The sequence below is a fragment of the Pleurodeles waltl genome, chromosome 3_1, assembly GCF_031143425.1.
Source record: "Pleurodeles waltl isolate 20211129_DDA chromosome 3_1, aPleWal1.hap1.20221129, whole genome shotgun sequence".
NCBI classification, from domain to species: domain Eukaryota; kingdom Metazoa; phylum Chordata; class Amphibia; order Caudata; family Salamandridae; genus Pleurodeles; species Pleurodeles waltl.
The window spans coordinates 1,695,662,374-1,695,689,943 of NC_090440.1; the positions used below are offsets into that span (position 1 = coordinate 1,695,662,374).

A 27,570-nucleotide genomic window follows, 5' to 3' on the forward strand; every position below is an offset into this window, starting at 1 on the left:
TAATGGAAGAGAAAGCTAGGTTAGATTTTTGTAAGTGAAGCAAGTAACCCACTACATGTTCTGGAGTTGTGTGTAATGGTGTATTTGATTAATATGGCAGTAGCAAACAAACCTCTTCCATTTACTTGCATAGCAGTGCCTGGTGGATGGCCTTCTTGCTTGTTTTATGACTTCCATACATTCTTGGGTAAGTTGTAAGTGCCCGAATTCTAGGATTTCAGGAGCCAGATTGCTAGATTCAGCGATGCTGGATCTGGGTGTCTGATCTTTTGGTTGTGCTGTGTCAACAGATCTGGCCTGTTGGGCAATTTGATGCAGGGTACCACTGATAGGTCTAGCAGCGTTGTGTACCAGGGTTGCCTTGCCCAAGTTGGTGCTATCAATATGAGTTTGAGTTTGCTTTGACTGAGTTTGTTTACCAGGTAAGGAAGGAGAGGGAGAGGAGGAAAAGCGTAAGCAAATATCCCTGACCAGTTCATCCATAGGGCATTGCCTTGGGATTGTTTGTGTGGGTATCTGGATGCGAAGTTTTGGCATTTTGCGTTCTCCCTTGTCGCAAACAAGTCTATCTGAGGTGTTCCCCAGAGTTTGAAATAAGTGTTCAGAATTTGGGGGTGAATTTCCCATTCGTGGACCTGTTGGTGATCTCGAGAGAGATTGTCTGCGAGTTGATTTTGTATCCCTGGTATAAACTGTGCAATTAGGCGAATTTGGTTGTGAATTGCCCAATGCCAAATTTTTTGTGCTAGCAGGCTTAACTGCGTGGAGTGCGTCCCCCCCTGCTTGTTTAGATAATACATTGTTGTCATGTTGTCTGTTTTGACGAGAATGTATTTGTGAACTATTATTGGTTGGAAAGCTTTTAGTGCTTGAAAAACTGCTAGAAGTTCTAGGTGATTGATATGCAGTTTTGTTTGATGTACGTTCCATTGTCCTTGTATGCTGTGTTGATCGAGGTGTGCTCCCCACCCTGTCATGGAAGCATCTGTTGTTATTACGTATTGTGGCACTGGGTCTTGGAAAGGCCGCCCCTTGTTTAAATTTATGTTGTTCCACCACAGAAGCGAGAGGTAAGTTTGGCGGTCTATTAACACCAGATCTAGAAGGTGACCCTGTGCTTGAGACCACTGTGATGCTAGGCATTGTTGTAAGGGCCTCATGTGCAGTCTTGCGTTTGGGACAATGGCTATGCATGATGACATCATGCCTAGGAGTTGTAATACCATCTTTGCCTGTATCTTTTGTGTTGGATACATGCGTTGTATGATGGTGTTGAAATTTTGAATTCTTTGTGGACTTGGAGTGGCTACTCCTTTTGATGTGTTTATTATGGCTCCCAGGTATTGTTGTACCTTGCGTGGCAGAATTTTGGATTTTGTGAAATTGACGGTGAACCCTAGTTTGAAGAGGGTTTGTATGATATGATTTGTGTGATTTGAGCACTCTATTAACGAATGGGCCTTGATTAGCCAGTCGTCTAGATATGGGAACACATGTATTTGCTGCCTTCTTATGTGTGCTGCGACTACCGCTAGACATTTGGTAAAGACTCTTGGTGCGGTTGTTAATCCGAAAGGCAGTACCTTGAATTGGTAATGTATTCCTTTGAATACAAACCTTAGGTATTTCCTGTGCGATGGGTGTATTGGTATATGGAAATAAGCATCCTTGAGGTCTAAAGTTGCCATGTAGTCGTGCAGTTTTAGCAATGGCAATACTTCTTGTAGTGTGACCATGTGGAAGTGGTCTGATTTGATGAAAGTGTTCACTACTCTGAGGTCTAGGATTGGTCTCAGTGTTTTGTCCTTCTTTGGTATCAGAAAGTACAGTGAGTAAACTCCTGTGTTTATTTGTGTGTTTGGCACTAATTCGATTGCATTCTTTTGCAATAGTGCCTGCACTTCTATTTCCAGGAGATTGGAATGGTGTGTTGTTAAATTTTGTGCTTTTGGTGGTATGTTTGGAGGGAATTGTAGAAATTCTATGCAATAACCATGTTGGATAATTGCTAGAACCCAAGTGTCTGTAGTGATTTCCTCCCATGCATTGTAATAATGACCTATTCTTCCACCCACTGGTGTTGTGTGGAGGGGGTGAGTGACCTGTGAGTCACTGTTTAGTAGTAGGGGCTTTGGGGCTTTGAAATCTTCCTCTGTTTCTAGGGAATTGCCCTCCTCTATATTGTCCCCGAAAACCTCCTCTATACTGTCCCTGGTAACTGGACGGTGTGGCTTGTGAGGTGCTGGCTTGTGTGCTTTGACCTCGAAACCCCCCTCGAAAGGGCGTTTTACGGAATGTGCTGTAATTCCCTCTGCTCTGCGGGGAGTAGAGTGCGCCCATGGCTTTGGCAGTGTCCGTATCTTTTTTGAGTTTCTCAATCGCTGTGTCCACTTCTGGACCGAACAGTTCTTTTTCATTAAAAGGCATATTGAGAACTGCTTGTTGAATCTCTGGTTTAAATCCAGACGTTCGGAGCCATGCATGCCTTCTGATAGTTACGGATGTATTAATTGTCCGTGCAGCTGTATCTGCAGCGTCCATGGAGGAGCGGATCTGGTTGTTGGAAATGGTCTGTCCCTCCTCAACCACTTGTTTTGCCCTATTTTGTAAGTCCTTGGGCAGATGATCAATGAGATGTTGCATCTCGTCCCAGTGGGCTCTGTCATAGCGCGCAAGTAGTGCCTGTGAGTTCGCGATGCGCCACTGGTTTGCAGCTTGTGCTGCGACTCTTTTACCAGCTGCATCGAACTTGCGGCTTTCTTTATCTGGGGGTGGTGCATCTCCAGATGTGTGAGAGTTGGCCCTTTTCCTAGCTGCTCCTACAACGACAGAGTCTGGTGGCAGCTGTGTAGTGATGAAAGCCGGGTCTGTAGGAGGCGCCTTATAGTTTTTTTCCACCCTTGGTGTGATTGCCCTACTTTTGACCGGCTCCTTAAAGATGTCTTTTGCGTGCCGGAGCATACCAGGGAGCATAGGCAGGCTTTGGTAGGAGCTGTGGGTGGAGGAGAGTGTGTTAAACAAGAAATCATCCTCGACTTGTTCTGAGTGGAGGCTTACGTTGTGAAATTGTGCTGCTCTAGCCACCACTTGAGAATACGCGGTGCTGTCTTCTGGTGGAGATGGCTTTGTAGGGTATGCCTCCGGACTGTTATCTGACACTGGGGCGTCGTATAGGTCCCATGCGTCCTGATCTTGGTCACCCTGGCTCATGGTGGTGTGAGCTGGGGAGTGTGATGGAGTTTGTGCTGGTGAGACGTTAATCACAGGCGGAGGAGAGGGTGGTGGGGTAACCCTTTTCACCACTTTTGGTTGTGGTGTTTGTTCCGTCTGGAACTCCAACCTTCTCTTTCTCCTAATGGGGGGAAGGGTGCTTATTTTTCCTGTCCCCTGCTGTATGAAGATACGCTTTTGCGTATGGTCCACATCAGTTGCTTGCAGCTCTTCCTCAAACCTATGCTTCTGCATTTGGGAGGTTAGCGAGTGCTCTTCTGTATAAGAGCCTGAAGCTGGGTCGCTTGCAGTTTGTTTCGGCATCGAAACCCTGTCTGCGTGTTTTTTCGGCTCCGAGGTGACTCTTTTCTTTTTCGGGGCCGAAACCTCTCGGCGTCGATCTGTTTCGGTGCCGCTGTCTCGGCGTCGAGCCGTGTCGGCACCGGCATCTCGGTGTCGAGGCTTGTCTCCAGCACTTTCTCGGTCCCAAGAAGGCTGCGTGCCGGTGTCTCGACCGGAGTCGGACGATCTCGGCACTGTGTGGGCCTTTTTCGGTGCCGACGGGCGGTCACCGAATTTATGGGTGGAGCCATGGCCTGGTGGCAGTGGCGTCCCCTGGGCCTTGTAAATGTTCTTCTGAGTGGATTTCGACGTCTTACTCACGGTTTGTGTATCGTCGAATCCTTCGGAGTCCGAGTCTTGGATCGAGAAGGTACCTTCTTCTTCCTGTTCCTCGAACTCCCGTTGGGCTGTCGGTGCGGACGCCATCTGAAGTCTTCTGGCTCGACGGTCTCGGAGTGTTTTTCGGGACCGGAACGCACGACAGGCCTCGCAGGTGTCTTCGCTGTGCTCAGGTGACAGGCACAGGTTGCAGACCAAGTGTTGGTCTGTGTAAGGGTACTTATTGTGGCATTTGGGGCAGAAACGGAACGGGGTCCGTTCCATCAGCGTTCTTCAGCACGCGGTCGGGCCGACCAGGCCCCGACGGAGGATCGAAAAACTACCCCGAAGGGCACCGGAGCTCTTCGATCTTCGATGCGGTGTGGAATCTAAGTACGCCGATCCCGAACGCAACAATACCGACGAAAATCTTCCGAAATTAGCTAATTTTCCGTTCCGAAACTCGGAGCGACAGGAACACGTCCGAACCCGATGGCGGAAAAAAAACAATCGAAGATGGAGTCGACGCCCATGCGCAATGGAGACAAAAGGAGGAGTCACTCGGTCCCGTGACTCGAAAGACTTCTTCGAAGAAAAACAACTTGTAACACTCCGGCCCAACACCAGATGGCGAGCTATTGCAGAACATGCGTATCTACAGCGACAGATGCCATCGAACATATCTTTATGTCTCCTTGTTACTTCCTCTTTCTATGTGTGCTGCAGCCTGCAGCACATATAGAGGAAAATGCCTCTCAGGATTGTTTTTGTGCAGGAAGGTGCCCCTTCATGCACAAAAACAATCCTGCCTACAAAGCAGACACTGTGACTGTATTGGAGCAAGGCAGCATATTGTGCTCCAGCACAGGTAAAATACAGGAATGCTCCGTACAATGTTAAATACGGCACATTCCTGCCCTTTCCCTATCACGTAGTGCAGGAAGATAACTTCGTGATTTTTTAAAATACATTTGCCCCAAAGTTCTTAACACCTTCTGGCCAACTATATTGCCTTTTGGCAGTGTTACTTAGTGAGCACGTGTGGAGTTGACCAGGTGGCAGCTTTGCCGATATCAGTCAGTGGGATGTTAACTTGAAAAGCCCCACAGGCACCCTTTTTGCATGTAGAGTGTGTCCGGGGGAGCACATGAAGTGCACACTTTGCTTTTGCATAGCCTTTTGCCGGTGTTAGAGGTAGCAAGTAATATCCTGCACAAAGACTTTGAAGGGGTGTATTTGCTTTGATATGCAGCAGTGGGCAAATCCTTTTCATTTTATCTTGTAGCATGCTCGCATAGCAGCTTTGCACGCCTCACACATTATAAACATACAGTCCTCTAGGAGAATGGGCTAACCAAATTCCAGATAGGCACTCAGGTGCCAAATCGCTAGGTCAAATTGATTGGGTTCAGAATGTCTGAGTAGGCTCTGACATTAATTAAGAAGGTCCAGCCTGAGCAACAACTTGTGCAGTTTTATGGACGTTTCCAGAAGCATGAGCACCAGGGCTACCTGGGGCTGTGAAGAAGAATGTCATGGACATTCACCTAATTTTCCTCTCCACGTGTGGGATGAGGTGGGAACAAGAAAACTTGCAAATATCCCAGACCAATTCATCCATGGTGCTTTGCCCATGGTCTGTGGGTATGGGTAAGTGGAGGTGAAGTTTGGGTATTTTATGTTTGTTGATTTTATGTTTGTTGGGGGTGGCAAAGAGGTAAATGGTCAGGGTGTCCCACCGATGGAAGTGCCCGTGAAGGACTTGTGGGTGCTTTCCCATTCATGGGTTTGCTGCTGCATTCTGCTAAGCAGGTATGCAAAATTGTTGTCCACGCTGGGCTAGGATTGCATGGCGGACTGCCCAGCCGCAGATATCCTGAGCAAGTAGACGGTTATGTAGAGTGAACCCTCTCACTAACCCCTGCTTTTTAATGTAAAACATGGTGGTCATGTTTGTCTTTAGAGAACTGTCCTGCCCAGATGAGCTTGAGGAAAGCTTTCAGGGCTAGATGGACTACCTTGGACAGTGATGTGATTGAGGTGTGCTCTCCACCCAGTCAGCGAGGCGTCTGTGGTGAAGGTCACCTGCAAAAATTGTTGATAAAAGGCCTGCTGAGCAAGAGGTTGATGGCACTGTTCCACCACTGCTGAGAGCGTTGTGTATGAGACCAGCACTAGATTCTCCCAGCAACTCTCCCGCGTGGTCATTGCCTTCCAAGGCACTCTTGAATTGGTTGCATATGCAGTCTGGCGTGTCATACTATTGCGATGCGTGAAACCATCATCATCATCCCCAACAGTTTAATTACAGTCCTTACTGTAAGAGGAGATACTGTCTAAAAAAGAGACAGCAGGCTCTTGTTGGGAGTATGCCTTCCCCATGACGGTATTTCCAATGGAACCTAGAAAGGCCCGCCCTAGTTGGAGCTGGAGGTGTAACTATTTGGAATTGATGGAAAACTTTAGGCTATGGAGTAGGGGTACTGGTGTCTGTCTGTGTGGTGGGTACTGCTGCAGCTCACTGTTGCGACTTTGCCGTTACAAGCGAGTGATGGACACACAAACTGTAGCAGGCATAGCAGAGCTAATTCTCTGTTTCCCCTTCAGGCCTCTGCAGCTCTCCTTCAAGGAGCCCCTGAAATATCTCCTTACATTTCAGGTCTGTCAGCACTGCAGATTTTCCATCACCAAAAAAATACTTTGTTAGGCCTTCTGCTTTCAGTTCTGAAACAAGGATTAATTGTTGTCGTACAGGTCCCTCACCAACCATCATCCCTGGACCAGAATGCTGGACGCGGCTCTGATGTCACAGGATGAGCCATTATACAGAACTGGTGTCAAAATACTGGCACAATGATATAAAAAAAAAACATCTTCGATGTCACAGAATGCTGCTACACTCAGCTAAAAAAAAATGCTACTATTCACCAGTGCTGTGCCTCAGAGCGATACAATACACTGCTCGGGTGCCACAGAATGCTGCGGTGCACAACACAGAAGTCATAGAACACTGTGTAAGCTGATCCACTGTCGCAGCGTGCTCAACAACAAAACAACCCATATCACTTGTTTGTGTGCTACGATGCCACACAATACCACAAAAATTGGAGTTTGGGTTATTCCCCATTCCAGCATGATTCCAACCCCAAGGCCAATGGTGAAAAAGGTAATCTGAGGGTTGAGTCTACAACGTGCTGCACAGTGGGGCTTGGGCTTCAATCGCGGTAAGTAATTCGACACATGGGTATGTCGACACCCACAGTACAAAACTTAGGGAAAAACAAGAAACCCCACTGAATCCAACCACCTATGCACAATACGCACATTTCTAACAGAATCATGGTGCAAGATGAGTTTACACACAACACTGTTTTTACGGAATGCTTTCATGAGCAGCCCTACTCTCATAAAACTATGATAATGTACAAATCTGCAAGAGAAGCACGTTGTACCTTGGCCGGACACCGGAAAAAACGAAAGAGCATTATCGGACACAACCACAAAGACATGCACCCAGCCCTAGTTCTGTGCCTTGTCTGAACTTTTTTTATACGTTTGCTAGTAGGGTAGCGTTAAATTAGTCTATGTTTGGAAGGTGTAGTTTAATCTCTGTTGGCGTTTCTGCCTCACGAGCCAGCGTTTGCATTGTCTTTTTCATAACAAAACTACCTAAGACTAGAGGTCATAACCTTGATGATTTGTTGCACTTGGGAAAAGCTGGATCTCTGGTAAACTTGCATTTGGGTGCTGAAAAAGTTAGGAAAGCCCGCTCTTTGGTACATAAAGACTGTTGAAAACCTACACACACAAGCACATTGTGAATTAAAGTAGTGGCCTGTAACTCCTGCACTCCAAAAGTAAAATAATGCTTGTGGTTTTAAAGCCTAAAAAATGGACAAAATGTATAAATACAGCAGGGGAGACTGAAGAAACAAATTGTCCTTTATCACACGCTGCTCATATGGAATTGTTCCTCGAAGTATTTTGCAGTGCTAGTTAGCAGAATGCTGTGTCTGATGTCATGATGTGCCACGTTGCCGAAGGGGACAGCAGCAGAATATTGTGGCCTAAATATCGTCTGACAAAAATGTCATATTCCCTGGAGTTAATAATGCAAAATTGACAGCTGGTGCAGCAATAGTTTCTTAACTAGTATTTTAAGCCACAGTATTTGTCAAATTATATTTTTGTTAATTTTCTGACACACCAACAGTGTTTTATCATGCTGTAATACTCTTCAGGTGGCACCTTAGGCTGATGCAGCAGGTCGCTGTTAAGCACAAGTTTAGTGTCACTGAACAATATCATACATAGTTCTGGTGCCACAAAATACTGTAAAACGCAGCACTGATGTCAAAAAGGATCCTAGAAACGTCTTTCATGTTATACAGAGAATGCTGCTGTAAACAAATCGATTATTACAGACAACAGTAAGGCACATATCTGGTATTACATCAAGTTGTATTACACCGTTCTAGTGTCACCTAAGGCTGCTATCAGAGGCCACTCTTAAACCAAGGTCTAGCGTCACAAAACAATGGCATAGGTAGTTCTGTCACAAATGCTTTTCTATGCCGCCACAATGTAATAACATTATGCTATACACATCTCTGATGTTGCCGATTGATGTTACATACAGTTCTGATGCCACTGTGCTGGCAATGCAACCCCAAGTGAAAGTACAAATCAACCACATAACAAAGGCTGTGGGATGTGGATCAGATAGGTCTCGTTCGAGGTACCAGGGCCTGAGTAGACACATGCGTGAGGCTCCATAGGTATAGTCCTCAGAGGCGGGGACTGGTGCTGTGCACTTCCTATCCGAGTACTCTTATGAATCACACAGTTACAGTCATCGATGGGCAGAACAGACTGCAAATTGCCAGGTGATTTGCATAGCACAAACACAGTTGCAAGGTATACAGTATATTGCAACAGTATTCTGCACACCTCCCAGGCACCACAGAAATACAGACCTCAGTACATGGGCTGCACACTTCATACACGTGGTACAAGCACCACTGATCTAGGCGGAGTGGTCCATATGCATGCCTGCTGCAGGCACCACAGATATACAGCCCTCAGTACAGGGGCGGTTATGTGTATTTATTGGGCACACTATCACCTAGGAGAGTATCCTGGTGATAAGCTGGTGTGAGTCTAGCCCTGCATGGGGTGATGCGTCTGAGTTATGAATTGTTGTAGTCATCGGGTGAGTTGTTTTCCAACCCTTGCATTTATGTCACTCCCATAGTCCAATTTGCTAGTGATGACGGAGCAAGTGACTTTTGCAGGTGCTGGTCGGGGGGCATTTGACATTTTTCCTCTGCATCTTCAGGGTGTGGAAGCCTGAAACTGTCACAGCATTGACTTGGGAGGTCCTGTTGCGATTATGGTTGAGGATGATCATGAGGTTCTTAGTGTGGGAGGTGGTTGCGGGCGCAGGTCCTAGCTCAGCCAGCCACCAGGTGGATTCACATAGTGATGTTTTTTTCCCGAAGATCACTTCTGTTGTGCAGTGTTAAATTTGAGTTGGTTGGTCCTCTTCCAGTCAGCGACTTCGGTCATGCAAGTGATTACCTTGTTTCTGGTGTTGGGAGACTTGTCTGAGTTGGAGAGTATGAGCCGAGTGTCATCATTGTATGAGTGAACATCTATGTTGTGGGTGCGGATGATGCTGGCAAGTGGGATCACGTATACACTGAAGAAGCCTGAAGGGCTAAGGTAGGATCCTTGTGGTATTGCACAGATGAGGTTGCATGTGTCTGAAGAGTAGGAGACTAGGCTGACTGATTGGGTCCATCCAGTCAGGAAAAAGCTGATCCAGCAGAGGGAATCTAGGACTTGGTGGTGGATGAGGTGGTTGTTTGGTTGTTGAGCAATTTGTTGATGAGTTTCTCTTGGTCTTTGGCCCCCTATGTTAGCAGGGAGATAAGTCTGTAGTTGGTGAGTGGCGTAGGGTCTGCAGAGGGCTTTTTAAGCAGGATTGTAGCATGTTAGCATGTTTCCATGTAATCTGGAAGGTGACATAAGTGATGGAGGCATTAAGAATAGGAGCGAGTGCCATGCTGCTTGGTAAACGTTCTTTGGTGAATGTGTAGTGGGGGCAGGGGTGCGATCGGCCCAGAGTGAATCGACTACTTGATGGTGGAGGTTTCTATCATGCGATGCCAGGACATGTTGTGGTTGTATGCTTGGATGTGATGGGGAGTTTCAATGTGAGGCCTGTTGGGTCCAGTTAAGGATTGAAATTGCAGTATATGGAGGTTATCTTGTTGCAGAAGAACTGCAAGAGCTGGTTGCAGAGGTCCTGTGAAAAGGTGCTATTGGAAGCAACCTCTGATGAGGTGAAATTCTTTACCATGGCGAAAATCTCTCTGCTAATGTTTGTGCCAACGTTGATGCCGCCTGTGAGCACTGTGTGTTTGGTGGTTTGGATCTGCTAGTGGTAGTGGATTTTAAGATGTTCCTGTCTACGTTGTGGTAAGTTGCTCTCCACCTGTGCTCCAGTTGTTTACCGTGACTCTTCATCATCCTTAGTTCTGCCTTGTACCAGTTGGCTTGTCGTCTTGATCTAGTGATTTTGTTGTGCTTGAAGGGGGCCAAGGTTTGGCACAGGCAGTTGTCCAGTTGGTAAAGTTGTTGATGGCTTTGGGTAGGCTGTTGATGTGTTCGGTCGGTGTTCTGCGAGTTGTGTGTCTTCCTCTGTGGTGTTGTTCCAAGTGGGAAGGTTGAAATTCATACACACATACAGTGTATGTCAAGCTTTGAATACCACAGATATACAGTCCTATGTATAGGGGCTGTGTGCTTCATGCATCCATGTTCCAAGTGCCACAGATATACAGCCCTTAGTACAAGGGTGGTGTTCTTCATGCACACAAGCTGCAAGCACCACAGATAAACAGTCTCTCAGCTGACCGAGAGGCCAGGTAAGCAATGGTTTGTAATTTGTTCTGGTTTAGAAAAGTGAGTCAGTTTAAAAGGCCCAGCTGAATCTCTTAGGTTAAGCCACAATCAATGAAAGAAACCAGCTCAACCTGAAGAAATGGCCCAAGATCACATGAAATGTATGAGAAAGAGGTGTCTGAACATTCCAGAGCAGTTTTCCCTGTATCCAGATAAGGGACTTAAAATATGTATTTAAGGCAAGATACCTAAGCAGCAACAAGAAAACCAATGCTTCACACAGCGCAAGCATACTTTTGCTTGCAGGCACTCTCACTATACATAATTTTAGATTAACTATTTCTTCCCAAGAAGGAACTTTAACAAATGCATGTTCTTTATTGTTAGTAGTTCTAACTTGTGTTTTAGCCACAATGCTCTTTCTGCAGGTTGATGTTCTTAAGAGAGTGTGTCAGCTAATTTTCCAAAAGCACTCCATCTTCGTCCACAAGATGGAAGGGGACCAGCAGATCTCCAGAGGCCATCAGAACACACCCACCTACCACTCTTTATTTCCTTTTCTGTTCCTGGCTCTAAGGCCTTCACCACACCTCCTGAAGGCACTATCTGGCCTTCCTAATTTCTGGGACCTCGTCTGACACCAGGGAGCTTTCTTTTCTCCACAGGGTGGTAAGGTGAGTGTTCCCGTTAACAGAAAGACTGAAGGGAAAATCAACCTACCTACATTAGCAGTTTCACCTTAACCAATCAAACGAGGCATTTCAATAAGCAGCTTCTTCACTTACCTGCAGGACCAGTTCGGCTTCCGAGATGCTCTCTCCGTTGATCTGTAGGCCGCTATGTCCATTGCCCCCAAATGTGCCTGGAACATCCCCCAGCCAGCTGGTGTTTTTTTTCATGGTAGCTATGAAACCAAAGGAGACAAGATTAGCTTTGAATGTTATGGCATGAGGTAAAACAGAAGATTCTTTATGTATCAGTTTACTTGGTGTTTTTTGTGAAAACAGGTTACATATAAAGTCACCAGTTTTTCAATGAAACAAAATCACAGATCAAGACTGGGGCGCATGGGTAGTGTTTTTCATGGGCTACAGTACAGGAACAGCAGGAACTGAAGCCTATGAGAGTCAGTTGTGTGGGTTTTACACATTATCTGCATTCGTGCCCACCATGCATTTTTTGCAACATGTGAAAAAAATATTCCATAGCTTTATCTCGCAGCAAGGCTTTTCCTAACCCATATGGAAAAGGTGAAATTGCTGTCTTTGTAGGAGTGGTGGTTTCTTTTGGTTGGCACAGTTAAGTGTGAGGTTCTTGGGGGCTTTTTGATTTGTAGAATTCCCAATGGTTTGGAAGGCGTTTAGTATGATTTTTGTTTGAGTTGAAAGGAAGCCAATTTCATTGAGATCAACTGGCAGAAATGTGCTGCTTTTCAGACTGAAGATAAATCTGATAGCTCAGTTGTGAACCATTTTCAGTTTAGACAACATATTTAATGGAGCTTTGAGAAAGACTATAGAACAGTGGAAAGCTCTAGATGGCATAATTGCCTGAAGGAGGAAGACATGTTTGAGAATGTTGAGCGATACGTTGTAAAGGTTGTAGTGGGTACTTGTTTAAGCTCCTAATGCACTGAAGAGGTCTGAATTGAAGACGACTCCAAGTTTTCAAGATAGTTTGGCTGGTGAAGGATGTGACGCAAGGTCTGCTCGCCATGTGAAAGGTATCACTTCTGGGTTTGCTCTTTCAAAAATCAGCATTTCTACTGTGTTGGTGTTGAGTCCATCCATTCATTCATGACCTACTAGCACAGGGTTGGACGTGACCTTGTTAGGGGGGTTTCCCTGAAACTTTTTGCTTTTTCCTCCCAGCTTTTTGCTGAGTCTCTTGGCATGGCCTTAAGACTCTGGGCACTTTCCCACCATAATGCAGTGGAAAACTGTGTGCGCCCTTCCTACATAACCCAGGAAGGGGTGTATATGTGGGCGGCTGAGGAGCTGTACCCAGAAGTGTCTTGTATAAAGGTACACCACACACCTGGGGCAGGTACGGCACTGGCTACTGGTGGGGCGCTGCACCATGTGTGCCACCCACCAGAATAGCCTGACCCATGCATATCAGGCTTGAAAGTGCAGGCCTGTGGAGGCGCAGCTGTGTCTGCACCCAGGGTGGCCTTGACCAACCCTGAGCATACCTTACGCTAGCCCTAAGGAGCCTCTTGAAAGGCAAGGAAGGTGGTAGGCGTAAGGCAGGGCAGGGACAGCAGGGTGTTTCCTGCCCAGGAAGGGAAGAATCCTGACGTGAGTTCTCCCTATCTAGGGGTAGGCCCCTCCCATAGGTTTCGCTGACTCCCTGTGAATCGACATAGGGTCAGGGGCACTGTCCCACTTTGAGTACAGTGTGGAAGTGCCAGCACCCTTCCTACGCATTGTGGGAAGTGGCGCTAACCAATGTATACTGGACCTGTCATGGCGTGGTATTCTGACATGTACTGAACCTGCCCTGGCAGGGCCCTATGTGTGGACTTGCCCCATGGTGTCCAATAAGGTACTGGGTCTGTCGTTGCTTACCAGTATGTGCACACTTGCATAATGGTGTTTCAATGTACACTGAGCTTGACACAGCAGGCCAGTGGAAGTGCACATGAACAATGAGATTTAAAGTGCTTTTGGGACCCTAGGCGCTTTTCCACTGTGAATACAGCATGAAAGCAAGCGCGCCTTCCTAACTATGCCAGGAAAGTGGCGCTGACCATTATGTGTAAGAAAGAAAAAACCCACCTCCTATCTAGGTTCCAAACATGGAATCCCTATAACAAAAGCATTATACATACAAAGACAATGATAGGCATAATTGTATTTATTTTGTTGATCATTAGGCAAAAATACATTCTATGTCATCGTGTGCAATATTAATAAAAATAAGACCTGAATGCAAACTCCCTTCCACTCTCATACCAACATACTCACATCATACTAACTGGCTAAAAACTATGAATGACCAAAAAATTCCCTCAAATGCCACCTGTAAAGAATGCATGGATATCAATAAATAAATGTATTACACTGTAGTACATTTTCAGAGTTCAACTGTTTACAATAAGAACACGTTCCAATTTTTGTTATATTCCTGGAAATTGATTGTGTTGTACTGATTATTTCCTTACACCGATCATCTTTTAAGTCCATAAACTCATAAATCCATCGGTACAAGGTGTAAAGAGAGACACAAATAGCTTTGTCTGGCCAATAATCGTGCATTTCGGTGCCAAGTGACCAACTGGTCATACACTTTCTTCAGGGCACGTGGTACATCCACTGTAACTGGTTAATAAACACAAGGGGAGAATCTGGTCCTAAATCCAATGAATCTACTACCCCTTTATACATGATTTCATATAAGTGGTGGCAAATAATGCTTCCTGTCCAAAATACGGACATCTGGTAATGACACAATAAAAATAATTTATTCCAGATAATCTTTGCTCACCTATCCAAAGGCCTCATGATAGTCCTATATGAAGGGCTCCTTCTTCGAAGTAGCGTCTAACTGACACGCTCCTCTGTTGTATGGTACATTGTGAGTTTTGTCTGGCTGCTCCAAGAGCTCGTTACGAACATTGTCTTTGTATGCATAATGCTTTTGCTTGACAAAACTTGTTATAGGGATTCCATTTTTGGGAAACTAGATAGGAGGTGAGTTTTTTCTTTCTTATATTTGGTTTGTCCCTGTCCCGCTCCTTTATTGATTTATTCAGGACACCCTTAGTTTGCTGACCAGTATGTGCACATATGCACGCTGGTGTGCACCTGTGTATGTGGCCTGGCACTGCAGGCCTCAATGGGCACACTTGCACCCCCGTGGTGTCCTTTAACTTGTGTCCAGCCTGCCCCTCAGGTTTGGGCGTGCGCCAGGGTGCATGTGCCTATTTGGTGAAAGAATATACACGTGTGTTTTCTCTACACAAGAGCTGCTCTGCCCATAGGTTAACATGGGGATAGGTTACAACTGATCCTGAACTGCAACCGTGGATTGCAGCGGAGCAGCCTCATGGCATTTACTATCATTGGATTCACAAAGACAAACCGATTCCCATGGTAAAAGCGGATTTGTCAGTAATGCTCTAGAAAGTCCACTTCTAAGAAGTGGGCATTTTTATGCTCTTAAAAAAACCTCTCTTTTTGTGCCTTTTAATTCAGACTCCATTTCAGTGGAGGCTGGGGAAAGCACATCTGTGCATTCCCCAGCGACAGTGATAAAACATGGGCACAGGCAACAAAAGGCCTCCTCCAGTTTAGGGCCTGGCTGGATATATTGCAGGGGCAAGTTTTGACACTGGGCCTCTCGGAGCCAGATCAAGGCCCCACTAAGGATAATGATTTGCATTCCATGGCGCCATGGCAGACAGGACTGAAATTTAGGGGAGACATCTGTGGTTCAAAGGGGAGACCTTTCAACCACCCCCAACTTCAAAGTCAAACTTCAGTATATACTTCAGCAACTTAGAGCTGCAACTGCAGGAACATGGGAAGGAGTCCCTGGATTGTGTGGTGCCATAGGAATCTTTTGTACACAATGAGTATTTACTGACCCCTGGAAGTGACAATGCACCCTTCTTACATTGTGGTTGGCCTACACAAGCTGGGCGCTGCAGTGTGGCACTCTGAAGTGTGCTCTACAAGGGTACGACGGTGTGGCCCTTGTTCTCTCGTGAAATGAAATGTAGATTTTATATAGTGCGGCATGTCACCCATGAGGGTCTCAAGGCTCTCTCCCTGGCCAGGGGGAAATTAAGTGATTTATCCAGAATCACAGGACATTGCAGTGACGCCGAAGATTGAACCCGGGTCTCCAGCTCCTGAGACAGTCGCTCTGACTGCTGTGCTACATAATCTCAGGGACAACAAAGACCTCCCGTGCGGGACCTACACCTTCTACTGGTGTCATCTGGAGAGCGGTGCCCTTGTAGTACTAGCCTCGTCAGCTGGATTCCATTGGGCAGCAACAGTGCGAGAGCTGAAGCAAGTATACTACCTGGAGACCAGTTCTGGTGCAGTGTCTTCAAAGTGTGGCCCTTCATTGTGGGGCCACGACATGCATATGTGGCTGATTTGTTGTGAGCAGATTCACCAGTGCGGGATCCTGCTTGACACACATTTGTCGAGTGTGTCGCATTTCTCTCATGCGACTCCCACCTGCATGCTCATTGTGTGCGGTGTCTGTGTCATAGGTGCTAACCCTCAGAGGTGTGGGCGTCCCAGGAGAAGTGACGTATCCTACCTTGTGTGTCTCCTCTGAACTTGCGCCTTTTGTCTGTTGAGCCGATCGTCTGGTGCAACTCAAGGCATATCGCACCAGACATAGTGCCTCATTCCAGGGAAGTACAGAATTGTAATCCTTTGTGTGCATGCTCCAGGACTGTCTGGTGTGACTCAGGTCATCGCGCATCTGACGCTGTGCCTCATTCCAAAGCAGGTACGATACCGGATTACTTTGTGTTGGTGATCAGGGCTGTCTGGTGCAACTCAAGTAATTGTGCACCAGATGTTGTGCCTCACCCAGGGAAATACGACACTGAACATGTGTTTGCGATCAGAAGTTTCTGGTGTGACTCAAGTCACCGCTCACCAGACGTTGTGCCTCATTCCAGGGAGGAACAGGAGTGGAATCCCTTTTTGTGTGTTTAACCGGATTGTCTGGTGCAGCTCAAGTCATCATGCACCAGATATTGTGCCTCATTCCAGGGAGCTACGAATTTGATCACTTTGTGTGTGCAATTGGAACCTGTCTGGTGTGACTCAAGTCAATGTGCACCGGACATTGTGCCTCGTTTCAGGGAGGTATGGCATTGAGCACTTGTGTTTGTGATTAGAATTGTCTGATGCGACGCAAGTCATCATGCACCCAACATAGCGCCTCCATCCAGGGAGGTCTCCTCATGTGCAACCAGGACAGTCTGGGGCTTCTCAAGTCATCGCACTTCAGACTTTGCGACTCCACGCAGGTAGGTGCGGGATTTGGGAACTATTGTGTATTACAGTGCCTGGCTTTGCTTGGCACCACTGTGACCAGCGTGTGCCCCCCAACCACCCGCCCCCATGCTTTGCAGACCTGGGCTGGAAGGCACAGTGTGGAGACCTCTCAGTGAACTTCCCCGGTGGTGGCCAAATCTCAATTTAATGACTATTATCTGCTCCACTGGTATCTCTTAATCTCCTCCCATATTGTCTCCGAGTGTCTGTACAAGTGTGACTCTGGCCGTGTCCGGCCCAGCACCCGGGAAAAGGCTGTGCACTTCTTCAGCTAGTAGGAGGTGGGGTAGTAGAGACAGTTGGAGGGTGGAGGAAGGGTTTGGGGCCCAAGGAGGGGTCTGCAAGTGCAGTGACAGCTAACATGCCGGGTATCAGTGCACCGCATTAGGGTGCTGAGAGCAAGTGTATGTGAGTGCGTAATTTATGAGCCCTGTGTTATCTGGGGCACCACCTGGCGGTGCAGAGTGTGTGTTTGTGTGAGCGACTGCAGGTGATTGTTACACCGTACTACGGTGTTGCCAGACACATTAATTCTTGCCAGAGGACTTATACGATTGACATTAAATTTTACTTGTGCAGCCTAAGCTGCAGAGCTAATTTAAAGTACTGCATTGCACTGTATGTACATATTACTGCCATCATTGTGAACCGGGGTGCACCCTAGGACCGTGTATAATTGATTTAGGGTAATCGCTAGGGTGGGTCTCGTGCTGACAATGTTTGGCACCTCACGCGGATGCTGGGAGGGAATGTATTATTTTTTTCATGTGTGCATACTGCAAATGTCGTTTTAACACAGCTGGGCCTAGTACTGAAAGTGTTGTTTCAAATGGTGATTCCTGCCCAGAGTAACATGATATTCATGCTGTGTTAATTAATGTCTGTGTTGAATACAAAACATATTTACATACACCTTGTGTGAAGTCTCTTTTGTGACGCTCAGTGTAACTCTGTGGTTTTGCTGTGCCATTGCTTTACATATTGCCCCTGTGATAAACCTGACTGCTCTGTGCCAAACAACCCGAGGGTGAGCGCAGGTTATACTGTGAGTGTAATCACTCACCCCTGATGGGAGTGGTGAGTTCTGCCTGGCTAGGGCCAGCTTCAGCCAACCAGAATGTGCTGCCTCCAACACACAGGCTGATGTTTATGGAGTTTGGACTGTCTTCATGGAGGTTGAATAATGTTTGAATGGTATTGGCTTATATTTGCAGTTAGGACCAGAAGAGGAGATTACATCTAGGAGTGATGTCTCTGTTGAAAAACCATGCCCAGAGAGACCCGCAGCTGATCTGGCGAATCTGGATGTAACGTGGCTGAATCTGGCACCCTGTTTCCTGTTAGAAAGAAGCATAACCAGAAAAATGTGCTTTTCATTTATATATTTATGTGCGGTATACTGTTTTGTTTAGGCCTACTGTTAAGTTATATGTATATTCTCAAGTAGGAGTACGAATTTTCACAAGATTCTTCACAAACTGAATCATATTTCACCGGGATACCTCCTGAAGATAGTGCTGCAAAACAGTACCTAAGCTCTCTCTCTAAGAGGCTCAAATGCTTGCATACTTGGATTTTGCGTCTCCAAGGACACTGGGTGATAACCCATCTAGGCTCTCTCTGACAGAACTTAGACGTGCGAGCTGAGGTTAGTCAGCCCTTACCAAACAGGTTAGCAATAATCCATTACACCTCTGAAAGTGGTAGACATATTAGGTGCTTATTATTTTAGATGGGCCACGGGAGGAAAGGAAATATTGAAAAAAACATGTTATCTCATTTCATAGTAATTAGGTTCTGCATATTCTCAATGGCCACTTTTTGCATCATCCTGGATGTATTCTGCACTAGTTCAGCTTAGGTTAAACCTCTAACAATACCTGGCCTGGCTTCTTCTCTGTGGCTTCTCTTTGGGGAAACAGTGAGAGGGCCAAAGCAAAATGTATCTGTTGTCTCTGCCAGGTGTATTTGTCCCTAATAAGAATCCTTTTGTAGGTAAATTTGGGAGATGTTCACCTGACCATTTTCCTTTCTCAAAGGAGTAAACTGATATATCTGCACTACATGGAGGTCAGCTGAAGGAACTGAATCGAAACAAGATTGGTTTGGTGACGCAACACAGAGTAAAGTCGAGAACAGCGAGGGTGTTCCAGTTCATAATTGGGGCACTTTAACAGAGGCCTGTCTCTTTCTTAATCCTAGAATAGCAGGGGTGCTAGGCTCATGGTTGAGGCGCACTGGATGCCTGTGTGCTATAACAGCTGAGGTGCTGTAAGACGGGACTAAGGAGCATTGGTGAGAGTGCCGGTTAAGAGCTGTCAGTTGGAGGTGTGGGTCAGGACTGAGATGAGTAGGTGATGCAGTCTCTGGGTGGGTCTCAATACTAACAAGCATTTGCAATGCACTAGGGTCTCGCATTTGTCGGAGTTACAGCTGTTCACAATTGTGAACTCCCAACCGTATTTTTCCTGCATAAAAAAAAAAAAGTGTGATCGCGCCGCTACAGTTCACACTAATAAAAGTGCAATTAACTGAGTAACAAGGTCGATAGTATGCGAAGCGCTGGACTTCTGCCCAGCGAGATCGCGCTGCTAAAACAGAGAAAAAGTAGTCCACAAACCGAGCGAGCCTCGCATGTTTTCTGTACTTGGTCGCTGCGCTCGAGGAGGGCTAACCACCGGAAAAGGCATGACGTATGTGTTTCTTCCACTAATGAAAAGAAGCAGATTCTAACAGGCAAGCCAACTTGCCAATGAAAGACACTGACATGACGTTGACAGGGCTCCGAGCCCTTTTCTAATCCCTAAAGCGTCTCGCTAGCGATACGCATGCGTGAGCGCATGCGACGCAGGCTCGACCCTAAAAATGCAGAGGAGCAACAGGTCATGGTAGAGGAGCAGAAGCAGAGGTCTGGATGTGGTCATTGGTGCAATAATAGAGGTGGATGCTGCAGAGCATGACTGGAGATTATAGTCTCCTATGAAACCTGTTCCTGGGTCACATACTGGAATACCAAGTGTGGTGTAGGTCGGGGTTGAGGTGTTTTACTAATACTGTGTCTGAGTATCAGTGCTAGAGCAGCAAGTGTGATTAAAGTGTGCTTCCTGTGCACTGATCGAGCAGTGAGTGAATCCTAGTGTTGGAATAAGTGTGGCTTGAGGACAACCTGTTGTCTTCCCTGGGACCAGTCTTCCTTCTTTTCTCTATATAGGTTAAATGTATTATTGTAGCTTGTGCTTTTCATCCAGCTTTCAGAACTCAGCCGCCTGTAAGAGTTTCCAATCCTAAGTGTCTAGTTCAGCTAAAGAGGTAATTGGGGACAGATGTACCCAAGCTCAGCTTCCAGAAGGCTTGTTTTTAGAGTGTTTAAAAACTGATGTGCCAGTCTATTTCCCCAGCCTTTCTCATGCCTCATACAAAATTCATGTTAGCTGGGTGGAGAATCTCTCTTTTTATCTGATATGTACATTGCAACTTCAATGTCATGCAGTACCCTTGGTGTCTGGCTAAAGAAGCTCATGTGGATGCACTGTATACTTTTACGGGTTAACCTGTATGTCTGTGCAAATACCATGGTCATTTCAATTGAAAATGTGTTGTCTGTAATGGCAGTGTGCTACCAGACCATGCATACTCCACTCTACGTCACTCTACACTACTCGACACCACTGCACTTTACTCTGCACCACACCATTTTACACCACTCCATGCAACTGCATTCTGCACCACTCCACCCTACATCACTGCACTCTATGCCACTTCATGCTACGCCTCTCTACTCTACCCTGTGCCTTTTTAGGGGTGATCGCAAAGCACTCCGCACCTCTTCTAATCTCTCTCTTGTGGGATTTAAACCACGCCCATGTTACGTCAGTCACTTTCATTGGTTCATGATCTTGCCTTTTAAAATCTGTGTGTTTTCATTCGTAAAAGGCATGCATACGTCGTGCCTTTTCTGGTGTTTAGCCCTCCTCAAGAGCACTGGTAAACTACTGGAAACATATGAGGCTCCATGTTTTCCGTATGGTTTCTGGACTACTTTTTCTCTTTATTACGCTGCGCGCGCTCGTTTTTTTTTTCTCATTTAATGTGCCAAAAAAAGTCTGGTTAGGAGTTTACAACGCTAATAGCTCTATCTCGACGTAAGGGGAGACCTGTTGCATTGCAAATGCTTGTTTAATGTCCTGAAAGCAACCTCTCAAATCACCTGCCAGTTTTTAGGTCTCTTGTCATGCTCTTGGCTTTATGCTCAGGTCAATTGCTCAGCAAAAGAAAGCAGCTACTGTTCTCTGCTGTATCGCCAGGTAATTCTGTTAAGAGCCATTAAGCAACTTAAGTAAACAAAGCTCTCTGAGAGCGTGAAACATTTTGCTTTCACTACTGAAAAACTGTTTCTTTTTTTGCGGCCAGTATATTAAATATTGCAGCCTTCGTGCTTCTTAACTAATTTTGCAATTATAAGATTGCAAAATGATGGAGGCTCTGGAAAAATAATTTGTGTGATTCAGAATACGTTTAAGATGAAAAATAGTTCCTCGTGCATTGCAATGCAAGAACTCTAAAGGAAGTGAAATGATACACCAAAAGAACAACAGCATGAGGTGAGAAATACTCCTCTTCTAGTACATCATAGGTATACAGACAGTGCACAGCAGTATCTAAAAGGTTTGCCTGAAGATGACATGCTCTTTCTAGGTCCAATCTTAAAGGGTATACAAGCTTAGCTATCCTTCAGCCACATGAAGCTAAACCTGCTTATGATTCTCCCCTATCCTCCGACCTCGTAGTTCAATTCCGGTCCAAGTCTGGCTGGACTCAGTGAATGTACTGAACTGCAAACCCAAAATCACTGAATGCACTACATTTCTCATTATCACAATCAACAAGAGTCTTAACTGTCAAGTGAACATAAACGGCCTAACAAAGAGTGCACATCACCCACGTAGTGTTGCTAGAAATATCAACCCATTCATGCAAGGAACAGGTTTTAAAAATGCAGTACAATCCCTTGCCATATCTTGACTCAACTATAGTATTGCACTACTGCCAGGAATCCTCAAAATGTGCCTGGCTCCAAGGCAACCCTCAATGCTGCAGTGAGACTGCGCTCAGGAGTGAGATGCTTCAATTGCATTACTTCAGTGCCTGTCACTGTCAACTGACTTCAGTGGGAGCTAGAAGCATATTCAAAGTGACCTGCTTTACACACAGAGCCTTGCATTGTGACAACCCAGAATGCCTAGCATGAAATCCAAGCCTATCGAGGTGTAGATGATCTCTTTTTAAAGCAGAATCCATACTCTTAGAACCACCCAGGTTTAAGACACAAAGAACCATCTCCTGATGCTTCTCTGGAAGTGCACCCAGAGCATGGAACTTGATCCCTCCAGAATTATGTACAAACATATGTTTGAAACATTCAAGAAGAATGTAACACTCTTATTGGTGTAGAAATGCCTACCAAATTAACTACCTCTTCGTTATTTTTTGCTCTGTAAATAAAATCTGACTTTGTACTTTATAGCTGGTGGAATTAATGGAATCTCAATTGCTACGAACTTCTCGAATGTCCTTATATTTGTAGCATTCCTAGTGATACTGTAAAAATCTCCGACACCTCTGGGTCGTGGAAGCACTACATAAAACAATAAGTAAAAAATATATGAAATATATATAAATTAAAGAACTTGTAACAATAGGTAAAGAAAATAACTGTGTCATAGCCGGCAACAACTGAGAGTAATGCAACAGAAGACAAAACGATTCAGAAGTGTTAGATAAAGACTCAAATGTGATTGGAAAATAAAATAAACAAGTAGACAGGAAAGGCACAATAATAATGCGGGTAGAGACTACAATAAATCAGCGTTATATGGAGGAACAGAAAGTATAAGCAATGTACACCTTAGCGAGGAGTTGCTCTATGCAGCTGCGATACGATTTAGTCAGGTTTAGTAAGCCGTTTTATGCCTGAAGATTTTAAACGTGGAATGAAGTTGTCTATCATTCCTTGTCCCCAACACCCGGGAAAGTACATTGGCGGTGGACGACGTTTTAAATATTTGTCCGTGTTTTCAGGAGGCGTGAGTTTCTACTTCCTAAAATCAAGGTTTTGCTACACAAGTCCAGTTTTTCAATGAGGTGAGGAATTATGGTATCGTGCTTGCATGTGGTAATCCTATGGATGGAATGAGTTTCTGGAGTAAGTCATTTTAGAGAGCTGAGAGCGCATGTGATTCCGTCAAACTGTCATATTCTGTTGATCAGTCTGCCTGCCGTGTGGGACGCGCTTTTGAGGGGGAAAGACAGGATTTAGGTAATCGAGTTATTTTCGCCCTCAATGTAGAGCCCGTTCTGAAACAGATCCCCCTTTGCGCCTTTCTCCCTGTTTCTCTAGATTAGAGTCTAAAGATGAAGAATAAGTCCTGGTCCCCACAAGTGAGGGCCCGAGCACATGCACTGCAACCACAGGCACACACAAGCGCTGCCCGGGGGCTTGCACGTTCATCTCCACAGACTGCACTGCTGAAATACGAAAAGGTGGGGACAAGTAGAAATGTATTCATATCTAGAGACAGTGACGCAACATAAGTCCCCGCCAAGAAGGTGAGGGGGGCCGGGAGGGAGCTCCAGGAGGGACCCTTAGCAAAAGTGGTAGTTGGTGAGTCCGGAAGGACGGGGCTCCCTCCATGTAATTTGCAGGGGTGGCGGAAGGAGGAATAATATTTCGTTACGCCACTGTCTACAAAAAATAACTATAATCAGCATTCTTTCCCCAGGGGCATTCTCAAACAGCCCAAAGGGGCTGGGGCTCGGCGGAGGGAGAAAGAGCGAGGTGAGCACAATGGTTTATAATGTGCTTCCAAGACCGGACGGAGGCGCCTAACACCGGGGCTTCTTCGCGCGCCTCCCGGCAATAGCGCTGGCTCGGTCCGAGAAGGGCGGATGGAGAGCCCTTTACTAAGAAGCACCTTTTCAGCACTACGCCGGTTCCTAAAATGGGCCACTGACGGAACTGCAGAGCCCCCAGTCACCTTGCAGCGAGGCACGGACAGCATCCGACCACACACCTGCTATTTATAGACCCGCGGCAATGGAGGAAGCGCTCAGCTGCTCAGAGGCCCTGGGCCCAGGAGGGAACTGAGCAGAGAGGAGCCGAAAGTGTTTAAAGTGCACTCGATGGCCCGTCTGCTGCCTTTTTGTGTGGCGTGGAGTGAGTATTCAGGAGTGTGCCCAAGCATGTATACGTGACCCCCCCCCCCGCCCCCAGCTAGGCGTGTCTCTGCACCTGAGGCCAGCAGGGAACGGCTGGCGGATAGGACATGTGGAATTGCCTCAAAGGTTGGAGACTTTGGGAGGCTTGTAAGACTGGTGTATTATCAGTCACGTCACGCGGGGCACGAGTCCTGCCTTCCCGCGGAGAGATGGCGTCTACCTACTGTTTTCATAGGTTAGACGTGACCCAATGTTGAGAACAAATATCAGGGACATTGTGCAAACACAGGAAGGGACTACTATTTTACATCAAGGGGGCAGCGCCTCGGATTGACAACTCTCATCAACACAGGAAGACACAAGAGGCACTAAGAAAAAAAACAATGTAATTTTTGAAACCAGCATCATACCCGTTAGTTAAATAGCTCACTTATAACATCTGCTAGTTAGCACGGTTTAGAACACCTAAAAAGGTGCCTCTCACTGTTTGCAGTCAGCCCCCAGGACATAAGCCAAACTTGCATAAATCTCTCAGGACAGCTGGTGAAAAACCGGACTGTGCCAGAAAATCCGGGAAGCCTGGTCACCCTATCACAGAGTGGACGCTGTCTACCCTGCCAAGAGTTTGGGCCCCACAGAAATATACTAAACCTCTCCCTATGTAATGTTCAGGCAACGGGGCACATTCAGCACCGCCTGAACGCTTTGTTACCCAGCAGCAACGTTCAGGAGGCAGCTAGAGGGATTATCATATTCCAGCTAGGCCTATAACAAAGGCCGAAGCTAGGGAGTCATCAGTCCACCTTTTTATGGAGTATCCTGGTTAGGAGCAATCAGGATCCTCACACCTAAATGCAATGGAAGGAAAACAAAGGGACACAGCTTATCTATTCATAGGTACTTAAGAAAGGCATGCTTTTGACTTTGTTCAAGCCACATATATAAGCGATATGCAGGCACTGTAAGAATGTCAGATGTGTTGGTCTGTACCAGTTTTTACACAAATAACGATTTAAATACCAGTAGTTTGTTTCTATCTTTCAAAGCGCTACTTATACCAACCCAGGGTGTCAAAGCGCTTTACATTACATGTACTTACTATACATTGAGAATAAATCATATGTGGACCACTGAATGTACAGGATGTTACATAAAACAGTGAGGGTTACAAGGTGAAGAAGTCGTCCGTCCTTCATAGCTCACTATGCTGTAATAGAAGTATTACAATTTATGAATTACAAGTAACAAAAGGATCTTTGTGTTAAAAGCAGTAACCCACTTACCCATTTACATAAAATAAAAATCTGTCATCTGTGTGTTACATAATGTGCTCTACAGGAGACATTTTAACCCTCTATGCTACTTTGATTCAAAACAGTGACTAGACAAAACACATCTCTCCATCATTAACCTCCAGAATTATCTTACCATTATTACTATTCCTGAGGTTTAGCTGGCATACAAAGATTTCTGCACCAGGTACCTTAATCCCATAAGATATTTTAAAATGCAGACTTTGCAACCAATTCAGCAGAATAGATATACTGTCACATTTCTCCTTGTTGCAGATTTATTTTTGCCAGAGTTTTAAAAAATAAATGTATAAATTGAGGCCCAGATTGTGCATCAGGGTTGCATCACTTTTTTGGCACAACTTCAACGCAAAATCTAATTTCTTAAATATTGTACTGCGCTTAAATGTACTCATGATAGACCTGCTAAACACATGCGTGAGGTCTTAAGCTCTTATGTCACTTCTTGTGATGTCAGTTCCTGTGAGCTCATGGGTTGTGATGCCACTTCCTGTGATTTCACATGTGATGTCATGCGCTGTTATATTACATGCCATGATGCCACTTGCATAACACCTAACTTGGTTATTCCTCCCACTTGCTTTTTAGGGTCGAGCACACAGGAGCTACGTCCCTGTTGTAATCTCTCTTTGGGCTTCTAACCATGCCCAAGTTATGCCTGTCACTTTCATTGGTTCGTGGGCTTGCCTTTTAAAATCCGCTTGCTTTCATTAGTGAAAGGCATGCATACGTCATGCCTTTTCTGGTGCTTAGCCTCTTCGAGTGCACCGGCCAACTACTGAAAACTTACAAGGCTTGATGTTTTCCGACTACTTTATCTTTTTATTTTCCACGACTTTATCTTTCTGCACTACTTTATCTTTTTATTTTCCACGCAGTGCGATCACACTGGGTTTTACATAGTGCAATCACGTTAGTTTTTCAATTTCAGCGCAATCGCGCTCTGTTTTTTTCATTCAATTTGTGTGGCAAGAAAATTCCAGTTCGGAGTTTACAACGCGAATAGCTCTAACTGGACCAAATGCGAGACACGTTGCATTGCAAATACTTGGTTTTTTTAGGACTTGTGCCCTTGCACATTGCAGCAGCTGCTCGACATTCAAATGACTGGGAACATCTTTGCGAATCAGCTACCACTCTAACTGATCAACTGTTTGCAACTACAATTACGGCACAAACTAATGATGCACATCTTTTGAGGATTGCACATAGCAGGGCGCCACTTTCAAGCTCCTCCACCCCCATTTGCAGATTGGAAAGGGTCGCAAAAGTTCTGTAACAAGACAGAAAGACTTTTTCAACTTGTAAAAAAGTGCTTTCATACATTGTTGAAGGCACTTTTGTAGACACAAAGGCTGAGATTTGGGGAACTGCAGGGTTTCGAACCACAAAAGGGTTTTCTATATCTGGCCCCCATTATCTTAATATCACATGTTTGAACTTGAGGGTTTGAATGCTAGCAACCTGTAAAGCACCAGTTTAGCCCCTCTTGGAGCAGCCTTGTGATCTACTGTTATACAAATACCACAAACCTAGCATCGGAGCCCTGTACATTATTACATCTTTTGGGTTATATTTCCATTTCACATACTTCCATTTTAGGCACAGGAATATTACGTGATTTTCCCAGTTCCAAAAATGTTTCAATTAAGCGCTAAGGCCAGACATGGACCCACGCCCAAAGTCAGGATCAGTCACTTCATCGCACATCCTTTTTGCACAGATTTTCATGCAGCATACTATCTGATCGCATGCCAAGAATTTGACCACATCTACCAATCCTGATGATATATCACTATATTAAAAAAACAGAAGTATAGTGACCCTCACACAGTTATCACAACTAGCAACACACCTGCTACAAGCTCAAAAGATACCGCTCACCCTTCCCCTAAACAAAACAACACCACCACTAACACACTTTTTCTAAACTGCCTGCTCATTAACGTTTGATCACTCTAAAAAAACAAGCACCACATCTACGACCTGCTCACGGACACACAACCCGACTTACTATTTATAACAGAATCATGGCTGGGAGATGACATGGTCCCGGTGTTGCATAAAGCCATTCCTCCGGGCTATCAAACCATCATGCAAAACCGTATAGGTAAGAGAGGAGGTGGACTAGCTATTATATTCAAAGAAGCAATACATCTTAGTAAAACAGACATTTCCATACAAGGTTGTGATGTCCTCCTAACCAAATGCAACCCAACTCCAACTTCCTC

General features: G+C 45.6%; 1 protein-coding gene across 1 annotated transcript in view; it reads right to left on the reverse strand.

The window, feature by feature from the left end:
* LOC138285510 (aryl hydrocarbon receptor-like) overlaps positions 1-27,570 on the reverse strand; it is a 214,300-nt gene that overhangs the window by 90,047 nt on the left and 96,683 nt on the right. Inside the window, exon 3 of the mRNA XM_069225505.1 lies at positions 11,565-11,683. Coding sequence (XP_069081606.1) covers positions 11,565-11,683 — 119 coding nt within the window. The remainder of the gene's footprint in view (positions 1-11,564; positions 11,684-27,570) is intronic.